Source organism: Lagenorhynchus albirostris, chromosome 20, assembly GCF_949774975.1.
Source record: "Lagenorhynchus albirostris chromosome 20, mLagAlb1.1, whole genome shotgun sequence".
In the NCBI taxonomy this organism is placed as follows: domain Eukaryota; kingdom Metazoa; phylum Chordata; class Mammalia; order Artiodactyla; family Delphinidae; genus Lagenorhynchus; species Lagenorhynchus albirostris.
In genome coordinates this window covers 41,837,483-41,848,217 of record NC_083114.1, presented here as the reverse complement: position 1 = coordinate 41,848,217, position 10,735 = coordinate 41,837,483, and the positions used below count along the sequence as shown (strand labels likewise).

At 52.6% G+C, this 10,735-nt stretch overlaps 1 protein-coding gene across 1 annotated transcript; it reads left to right on the top strand.

The window, feature by feature from the left end:
* The first annotated feature begins 6,939 nt into the window (after positions 1–6,939).
* SOST (sclerostin) lies at positions 6,940–10,498 on the top strand. Its single transcript, XM_060136123.1, has 2 exons — positions 6,940–7,156; positions 9,830–10,498. The coding sequence occupies exons 1-2, from the start codon at positions 6,940–6,942 to the stop codon at positions 10,249–10,251; spliced, it is 639 nt and encodes a 212-aa protein (XP_059992106.1). The 3' UTR covers positions 10,252–10,498.
* The last annotated feature ends 237 nt before the right edge of the window (positions 10,499–10,735 follow it).

Here is a 10,735-nt window from a genome sequence, read left to right as displayed (position 1 = left end):
ACAGAAAGAGCCTGGGCAGAAAAAGAGCCTCTCTGGTCTCCAGCTCCCCATCTGCAGCAGGAGGCAATTAGACTAGCTCAGCATTTGTCAAGCTTCTTTGGCAACATAATCTTTACATTTTCACACAAAATCTTAAGGCAGGGCACTGATATATAAAACTGGTAACATGTTTTTTTAAGTGTAAGTTACACTTAAAAAACATTTTAATTAAAAAGGCAATACTGTATATATACACAGTAATAAATTCAAACAATACAAAAGGCTTAGAACAAAAAGTGAGTCTCCTACCCCAAACCTTCAATGCCTCTACCCCGGAGGAAGCCACTACTAAGTATGTCCCTCTAGAAAAGTGCTGTTCATGTGTAAGTGCACACATATGGATACTCGTGTGTATGTAGAGATATAGCCTTTTCCCCGTAAGTGGAGAATGTTTGGCACTTCGCTAGGTTGTACCCTCTTGTTTCTTATAGTCCCATTCATTTTGCCAGCTGCCTAGCATCCATTGTGTATGGACATACTGTGATTTCTGTATACTTTTATTTTAAAGGTGCAGTCTGCTTTAATGAGCATCAAATATACAATGAGACTCATGAATGATAATCACAGTATTTGATCTGCTTTGCATGCAGTTAATTTCTGTCATCTGCTGGGGTGGTACAGTGTCAAGCACATCCTGATACTCAGAGCTAACTAAGGAGGGATGTCCTGTGCTCCCTTGTGTAATTTCATGGGCGTGGATACGCCCAAGCCTAATTTTTAAAATGACAGTCTCTGAGCTATGGCCTTCTGTATTGATGACCATGTATAATAAGTTCAAATGCACGGAAATACCATTTCTGAAGTCTACACCAAAATGAGTTAATTTGGAGGCAACAATATGAGTGGGTCATCTCCAGTTCGTTCAAAGCAGATGCATAGGGCTTCCCTGGTGGTGCAGTGGTTGGGAGTCCGCCTGCCGATGCAGGGGACACGGGTTCGTGCCCCGGTCCGGGAAGATCCCACACGCCGCGGAGCGGCTGGGCCCGTGAGCCATGGCCGCTGGGCCTGCGCGTCCGGAGCCTGTGCTCTGCAACGGGAGAGGCCGCAACAGTGAGAAGCCCGCGTACTGCAAAAAAAAAAAAAAAAAAGCAGATGCATACCACATTTAGGTAATGTAGTATGCATCTGCCTCTGAACATAGAGGATGACAGAGAGTCTTCTTTGTCAACTTAAGCCCCTCTGAGCTCTTCTTCAACTGGGCCTCGACTTTTGGACTTCCATGTTCATCTCTGTGTTGTCTAATTTTAGCAAGAATCCTGCCAAGTCAGTTTAGGCAGAATCCCCCTCCCTCCATATCTGATCACCCTCAATACCTAATCGGGTTCCTCACCCGCCACCATCCCCCAGGTGATGTCTGACCACCCTGGCCTGCCTTTAGCAAGAATCCTGTTAGGTCCATTTCACCAGAATCCTCCTCACCCCTGATGTTTCCTCAGTAATTTTCCATCTGCTGAGCCCAATCTCTCTCCCCGCAACTACACGACCCCATTGCAGTGGTCCCTATCCCTGCCATGATGGTGCCCCCTTGAATAAAGTCTTCTTTACCATTTTAAACAAGGATTTGCAGACAGGGGCCCTCCTGCAGGCAGAGGGTGGTAGTTTGGACAGCAGTTGGCGAGATTCTGGGGATGGGTCAGGGCCCCCCAACTTAAAGGGCCTGGTCTGCCAGGCAGAAGGAAGCAGAGGTTTTATCATGTTGGGGCTGGGGGAGCCATTAGCCCATTGTAAGCAGGAGGTTGAGTGACACAAGCTCTTTGGGGCTGTTCCTCAGAAGCTGCTGAACCAACAAGTAGATTTCCACCTGTGCTGAGACCCTGCCCTCTACAGAGAACAAGTTCTCAACTGGGAATAAAGACAGGGTGATTTGGACTTCCCTCAGGGTAGGCAACTGCCTATAAACAGAGATTGCCCTCCAAATCCAGATCCTCCATTTTTACCACTCATCTGCGGCAGCAAAATCTGTTTAAAAATGCAGCTAATAAGAGTCCTCAGTTTCCATGAATTAGAGACCGGGAGCTTGGGAACCAAGTAGAGAGTGAAACTAACTTACCTTTGAGGTCCCTTTCAGATCAAACATTCCACAATCCCGAGGAGTCAGACGAGCATAACTTACTTTCCAAATTTGGCCTGTTCTTCAGAGTCTGGTCCAAATGCCACATCTTCCCAGAACCACCCCAGGGGGAAGAGACTCTTCTCTTCTCTAAAGGCCCATAACACTTTATCCTGTTTAAAGAATGTATCTGAAGATTTCCTAGTGGCACCAATCACTTTCTACCTGGCATTAGAGTTATTTGGGTGAAGAATTTATTCCTTCCCTGGTACCAGCGCTCCTTGGTGGAGAGCATGTATGAGTTCATCGTGCCTGATAGGAGGCCTTGCTTCATTATGTTTGACAGGTGGACTTATAAACAGGCAGCTTGGTAGAAACAAAACCCAGTAAATCATCACATAGAAAAACAGCCTTGCTAGAAATTTAGGTGCAACTACTAAAGTATTAAATTCAATATGGCGGGGGGACTTCCATGGTGGCACAGTGGTTAAGAATCCGCCTGCCAATGCAGGGGACACAGGTTCGGGCCCTGGTCCAGGAAGATCCCACATGCCCCTGAGCAACTAAGCCTGTGCACCACAACTACTGGGCCTGCGCTCTAGAGCCTGTGAGCCACAACTACTGAGCCCACGTGCCACAACTACTGAAGCCCACATGCCTAGAGCCCATGCTCCACAATAAGAGAAGACACTGCAATGAGGAGCCCGCACACCACAATGAAGAGTAGCCCCTGCTCACCACAACTAGAGAAAGACCACGTGCAGCAACCAACACCCAATGCAGCCATAAGTAAATAAATAAATTTATTTAAAAAAAAATTCAATAGGGGGACTTCCCTGGTGCCACAGTGGATAGGACTCCACGCTCCCAGTGCAGGGGACCCGGGTTCGATCCCTGGTCGGGGAACTGGATCCCACATGCAGGCTGCAACTAAGAGTTCGCATGCCATAACTAAGGAGCTGGCGAGCTGCGACTAAGGAGCCCTGGAGCCACAACTAAGGAGCCTGCCTGCCGCAACTAAGACCCGGTGCAACCAAATAAATAAATATTTTTTAAATAAATAAATTCAGTTTAAGGGACTTCCCTGGCGGTCCAGTGGTTAAGACTCCACATTTCCACTGCAGAGGGCCTGGGTTTGATCCCTGGTCGGGGAACTAAGATCCTGCATGCCACGTGGTATGGCCAAATATGTAAATAAATTCAATAAAAAAAAAATTTAACAGCCCAAACCCAGGGTTGGCAGCCTTGTGGAGAAACATGCTGTTATGGATTGAACTGTGTTCCTCCAAAATTCATATGTTGAATCCAAGGACTTAAGAATGTGAGCTTATTTGGAAGTAGGGTCGCTGCAGATGTAATTAGTTGAGATGAGGTCATGAGTGTGGGCGCTAATCCAATATGACTGATGTCCTCATAAGAAGGCGGAATTAGGACACAGATGTGCACACAGGGAGGACAGCACGTGAAGATGAAGGTAGAGATCGAAGGTAGAGATCGAAGGTAGAGATCGATTTGCGAAGCTTCTGCAAACCAAGGAATGCCAAAGCTTGCCAGCAAGCCCCTAGAAGCTAGGGGAGCGGCACAGAACGGACTCTTCCTCGCAGCCCTCAGAAGGAACCAACCCTGCCAACACTTTGATCTCAGACTTCAGCCTCCAGAAACTATGAGACAATAAATTTCTGTTGTTTAAGCTTCCCAATCTGTGGTACTTTGTTTCAGCAGCCCTAGCAAACTAAGGCACATGCCTTGTATGTTGCTCATGGGCCTGGGGACTGTTTATCCTCTCAGACCCAGAATTCACTTCTGAAATAACCCTACAGTTAAAATAAAAGACTTTGTGGAATACTACTCAGCAATAAAAGGGAAAAAATTGCGGATACAGGCAACCACTCAGATGAATCTCCAGGGAACGATGCTGAGTGAAAAAAGCCAGTCCTACAAGGTTACATCATGACTGATTCCATTTATATAACATATTTATTTGAAGTGACGGAACTGTAGAAATAGAGAACAGATTAGTGGTACCATAGGTCAGGAGTGAAGGGGAAGGGTATGCTTGTAAAAGGGCAATGAGAGGATCTTTGTAGTCAGAGTTGTTCTTTGTCTTGACTGTGATGGTGGTTACTTGAACCAACACGTGATAAAGTTGCATAGAAACACACACACACGTGTACAAATAACACTGGGGAAATCTGGAGAAGACTGGTGGATGGTATCAATGTTACTTATCCTGGTTTTTGCACGATGTTACCATTGAGAGAAACTGGGCGAAGGGAACAGGGAATTTTCTCTGTATTAATTCTTACAAGTGCATGTGAATTTACAAGGACCCCAAAATAAAAAGTTTAATTCAAAAAAATGACTTTGTCCAAGGATGTTCACAGCATCCCTAACCGAGGATAGAGGAGCATCGGAAATGACCTAAACTACCCACAACAGAAGTCAGCTAAAGTCCTGAGGGTTTAACCCTGGGGAGTGATGTCTAGCTCTGAACAATGACAAGTTTGTGGACTGAATAAATATAAAAGTGAATTAGTGTTAAGTGAAAAAGCAGATGGCATCACAGCAGGTTCTCTCTGAGCCACTTTGTGAAAAGCACGGCTATACCTTGGCAGAGAGTTAATTCAAAAGGATGGAGATCATTCAGAAGTTCAAGTCCACTGGATCCTTCTTTTCTTTCTCCTCCTCCTTCTCCTTCTTCTTCTCTCTACCTCTCGCTCTCTCTTTAAACATTACTTCAGTTTCAAATAAAATGACAACAATAAAATGAAACGAAACCCTGAGCTTTGCCATCCTCCGATCGTTGGCTTCTCCTTCCATCTCCAGCAGGTGGCAGAAGTATTCCAAGGATGGTCCCCACGGTCTCCGTTTCCTGTGGATGAGCTGCAGACCCCAACAGCAGGTGGGGCTCCAGCATCAGTCCCGCCAGCTCAAGGAATCCAGGCATCAGAACTGCCCTCTCCGAAATCCAGGGTAAGAAGGCAGTTGTCCGGCCACAACAGGGTTAACGGTCCACATTCCAGGGCAAGGGAAAAGGAGGCTGGAGGGTCACAGACAAAGGGAGAGGGTTCCGAGGGCCCCCTTCTCACAACATCACCAGCTCTGTTGGGAGAGATAGATCACCCGCAACAATGGCCACAGCTGTTTTCGTCTGCCCTGAAGGAAACTGACTTAGGAAGCAGGTATCAGAGAGGGCCCTTCCTGCAGGGGCTTCTGTCTGGCTTGTAAAACTGTCAGAGCAGCTGCATTCATGTGTCGACTGATGGATGATGGAAAGGAGGGACAAAAGGCCGCAGATGGACACGGCGACTTACAAGTCGAGGCAGGTGGCAGAGGCTTTGCAGAGGCTCTGCAGGTGGGGTGCACTGATTCATTGCCCACTGAAAATACCAAGGGACCTGGGCCACAGCCCGCTTCCCAGCCTCCTTCAGGGCCAGGAGTGGGTGCGCCTCCTCAAACAATCTGTCTGCAGTGAAAGCTTCCGCTGGCCGTCTTTCCTTGTCCTGCATCTCAGGTGTGAACATTCCTCCCCCCCGGGCCCCTCCTTCTTCTCTGGGGCCAAGGTAGCAATTCCTTTTGGGTTCTCTGTGGCTAGCTGGACCTGGGATGGCTTCACAGAATGCACCTGTGCTATGCACCAATAAGGTTTTCCATATAGGACTCAAAGCTGGTTTTGAAAAATGTAATGGGCTGGGAGACAAGGAAAAAAAAATATATCAGCACTAAAAATGCTGGCTTTCACTTTTGCTAAGAAAAGGGGTTTTGAGCTCTCCACTCCTACCCACAGCCTGGCCCAGGAAATAACTATGGCCCATCAGCCTGCCAACAAGTGCCTGTCACCAAGCACAGGATCCCCGAGGAGCATGAGCTGAGGTTTCCTCCTTGTCTCCATCACCAGAGCCTGTTGACTTCTCATCCTGGCCTTGAAACCGGAATCCCTGCCCCCTCAGCCAATTGGAAGCCCCAGCTGTGATCCTCCAGTTTTCCCTCTTGCCTTCCAAAGGGATGACAAGAGGGGCTTTCTTGGTCAGGATAATTGATGCTGAGCTGCATGGGGTTGGGACCAATGAGATTTCTTAAAAAGTAGCCTTCTGGGCTTCCCTGGTGGCGCAGCGGTTGCGAGTCCGCCTGCTGATGCAGGGGACGTGGGTTCGTGTCTCGGTCTGGGAAGATCCCACATGCCGCGGAGCGGCTGGGCCCGTGAGCCACGGCCGCTGAGCCTGCGCGTCCGGAGCCTGTGCTCTGCAACGGGAGAGGCCACAACAGTGAGAGGCCCGCGTACCACAAAAAAAAAAAAAAAAAAAAGTAGCCTTCTGCCTCTGCCTGGGTCTGTGAGGGCCAAAGAGACACCCCTAGGGCCGTTTTATTTTGGTGGGGTGACAAATGAACTTGGCCTGAGAAATGGGATCGGCTGGGCTAAGACCTGTGGAGGACTCAGAGCTGCTGTTTTCTTTGTTAAGTTGGTCCAAAGTTTGCTTGGAGGAAGCCCGAGGGACCCAGGGAGGTAGGGACTAGGAGCTCATTTTGATATCTGAAAACCGCAGCCGCCTGCACGTGGGAGGCTCTGAGAGCAGGCTTGCCTCACACGCCCCCTCACTGTGGGTCACCTGGGAGCACCAGCAGCAATTTGGGAGATTTCTGAGCTCAAGGAGGAGTCTTTGGGGAGGGCTTGCTCGGAGCACACCCCCTTCCCTCCCCCTGGGCTGAGGGAAGCATGGGACCAGCCCTGCCCCAGCCTGTCCTCATTGGCTGGCATGAGGCAGAGGGGGCTTTAAAAAGGCAAACGTGTCTGAGCTGGGGACCTGAGCCTGTGCTGCTGGAAGGCCGGGTGCCCCCCTCCAGCTGGTACCATGCAGCTCTCTCTCGCCCTGTGTCTCGTCTGCCTGCTGGTACACGCAGCCTTCCGTGTGGTGGAGGGCCAGGGGTGGCAGGCCTTCAAGAATGATGCCACGGAGATCATCCCCGAGCTGGGCGAGTACCCCGAGCCTCCGCCAGAGCTGAACAACAAGACCATGAACCGGGCAGAAAACGGAGGGAGGCCTCCCCACCACCCCTTTGAGACCAAAGGTATGGGATGGAGGAGAGCCTTTTTAGCATAAGGGTCCTGGGAGGGTTCTCTTTGGGGAGGTTTTGAAGACTGGGGTAGACTGTCAGCCGCTGCCAGCACCAGTGAAGGCACCATCTTGCCTGTAGGCAGGGTAAGGATGGCATGCCAGCGTAGCCCTGGAATTCAAGTGCAAGGGTGTGGGGCTGGTAGGGGGCTGGCAGCGAGAGCCCAGAGCAGGAAGGAGGCTGAGGTGGAGAGGGACAGCCTCAGGGGCTCAGAAAGGAGATTTCAAAGAATCCCCTCCTGAGAAGAGAGGAGCAGGGTCCCGCTGCTGACACCACTGGGGAGGAAGTAAGGCAAGGGGGCCTCACGTCTACGAGCGCCTGCTGGGTGCAGACACTGCATGGGCTGTGCGTGAACCACACCCTGGGGAGCTCCCAAGTGGAAGGTGAAGAAACGGAGGCTTCAGAGAACAAGTAGCTTCTTAGTGAGTAGAGAGCTGAGATTTGAAGCCAGTTGGATCCAATTTCAAGACAGCCCCGGTGGGGGGCTGTGTGGGGGGCATCGGAGGCCGAAAGCCAGAGCAGATCCCTGCAAAGCAGTGGGAAAGGGACGCCGAAGAGGCACCCCTTCAGCTCCCACCGCCCATGGTCTACCCAGTGAACTGGCACTCGAGGGAACAGGAGCTGCAGGCAGTTTTAGCTTCTGACCTGGGTGGTAGCTGGGTCCGGGCCCTGGAGGGGAGGCAGCATCCTCTGTGCAGGGTGTGGACACAGGTGACACCATCTGTCCTGAATCCCCACCCCAGACCCCGACTTGCCTCCTTCCTGGGAGGGACACTGACCCTAGCGGAAAGGCAGTGGTCCCAGTGGAGGGCACACCTGGGTTCCTGGTCAGCTCTGCACATAGAAGCCTGGGGGGCAGTGTGCACAGCTGGCTCTGCAGCTGGCAGGAATGGCTGGGGCGGGGGCTGGAATGACGCTTCAGAGTGAGGCCCTCTGGCTATGGTCCAGGTGGGCGAGGAGTCCACTGCCCAGGCCCCTGCATGCCATCCTGCCCTGCCTCACAACCAGCTGGGAATGGGGGTCTGCAAAGGGCACCCCCCCGAAGTGGCCTCTCCCCTGCTCCTGCCCAGGGAAGGTCAACTAAGCTCAAGCAATGGACTGTAGGGGACCCAAGCACAAGACGTCCTCCCTGGGCTCCCATGAGAGCTACAGGCCGGGAGGAAGCCACGTGCTCAAAACAAAGTCGCCCTTTGCAGAGGAAGCGCCTAACCTAGGGGTACTATTCTTGGAAAGCCCCAAAGCCTCCTTCCCTGGGCAAACAGGCCGCGCCCACACACCACCCCTGGGGCCTGGGAGCGGAGGTGAGGATGCCAAACCAACCCAGAAGCCAGGAGGCCACAGCCATGGGCGAGGGAACGCTGACCTCTCCGCTGCTGTGCTTGTTCTCACGGGGGTGGCGGGGGGGTGGGGTTGGCCTTCTTTGCCTCCTCTCTGGTTTTGGACTTAGGACTATTTTTCATCCCTTTGTCTCACATTGGAACTGTCCCTATGAGACCCTTGGGGATGGGCAAGTGCTCACACGAGGACAAGCTGTTTAAAAAAGCTCCCACCCATCTAAGCCCACACTAGGAGACATGATCAAGGCGTCTGCGGGGACAAAGCCAGGCCTTAGAGCCCAAACTTTCTCTGCCCAGGGAGCAAGCCTGTGCCACCACTGGCTGTCCATCAAATGTCACAGAAGAGACTCGCCCGGCACGGTGCCTGGTACACAGCACGTGCTTAATAAATATTTGTGGCGGCCAAAGCTGTAGGTTTTCAGTCAGAGTTTGGTCTCCCTCTGGTAGGGAAGTAACCATAGTAAAAATAGTAAAAAGCAGGCCTTTGTCCCCCACCCAGCATCCCTCGGTGCTCGGGCACACAGCTTCCACCCTTGTGGGAGCTGAGAAGCTCTGGGACCCCAGAGGAGCAGCTGGAAAAGCTCCTGGAAAGAGCTTTTCCCTCTCTGGACCTCAGTGTCCACAGTGATAATGAGGGGGTTGGACATGCTGCCATTGGCTCCTTTCAAGTCTGACGACTTCGGTCTCCTCTCCACCTCCCCTTCCATCCTTCTTCTCAGTAGCTGCCCTGATTTATTATTTCAATTAACCTCTACTCCTTTTTCCATCCCCCGACTCCCAGTCTCCCCTCACAACCGGCTGGAAAAGGTATTTGGGAGAAGCCAGAGCCATTCAGAGAATGTGGCTAATACCTACCCTACTGAGGCCCTGTGGCACAGATGTGACTTAAGTCTGGCAAAGAGGGCCCCCTTGGAGAGGAATAATAATAACATAATAACAGTCAACACTTCCAGCTCTTAGTATGTTCCAGGCAGTGTCCTCTGCATTATAGATGTAATGGATTAGCTCACTGAATCTTCAAGACAACCCATTTTACAGATAGGAAGCACAGAGAGGTTAAGTAACTAGTCCAAGGTCACACAGTCATGGAGCTGATATTTGAACTGAAGCAATCACTTGGCTCCAAAGTTTTAGGGGGAGAGGGTGGATCGGAGATCTTTCCCCCAACTCCAGAGTACCTGGGCCCCTCCCAGAGGCAAAAGCGTTAAGGGAGAGGCAGGTTTGGAAGAGGCGGAGTGGTTTGGAGGGAGGCGGGAAGGATGGTCGCCCTCACGCGCGCTTCTCTCCGCAGACGCTTCCGAGTACAGCTGCCGCGAGCTGCACTTCACCCGCTACGTGACGGACGGGCAGTGCCGCAGCGCCAAGCCGGTCACCGAGCTAGTGTGCTCGGGCCAGTGTGGCCCGGCGCGCCTGCTCCCCAACGCCATCGGCCGCGGCAAGTGGTGGCGCCCGAGCGGGCCCGACTTCCGCTGCATCCCCGACCGCTACCGCGCGCAGCGGGTGCAGCTGCTGTGTCCCGGCGGCGCGGCACCGCGCGCGCGCAAGGTGCGCCTGGTGGCCTCGTGCAAATGCAAGCGCCTCACCCGCTTCCACAACCAGTCTGAGCTCAAGGACTTCGGGCCCGAGGCCGCCCGGCCACAGAAGGGCCGGAAGCCGCGGCCCCGCGCCCGGGACGCCAAAGCCAACCGGGCGGAGCTGGAGAACGCCTATTAGAGCCCGCCCGCCGTGCCGCGCCCCCAGCGGGCGCTCCCGACCCAGGCGCCCCAGGTTTCCTCCCCTTGTGCGCGCGGTTTGATCGTTTGTGTTTCACTTTAAATACCTGCAACCCAGGGCCGGGGGCTGAAACCTTCCCGGCTGCAGGCCCTGGGGATCCGGGTGTCAGCAAAGCGCCCCCCCCACCCCCGCCTGCAGAGGGGGTCCCCAGGGGCATGGGAGGAAGCTGAGAGTCACAGACACTGAGCCACGCAACCCCGCCCTCCGGGCCGCCTACCTTTGCTGGTCCCACTTCAGAGGAGGCAGAAAAGGAAGCATTTCACTGCCCTGGAGTTTTAAGGGAGCAGTGGAGAAAAGTCCAGGGACTGGTTAAGAAAGTTCGATAAGATTCCCCTTCCCCCCACCTCTCTGCCTGGCAAGTTGTGCCCAGAACACGTGACTGGGGTCCGTAGATAGGGTTTCTAGTCCTGGCTCTGCCACTAAC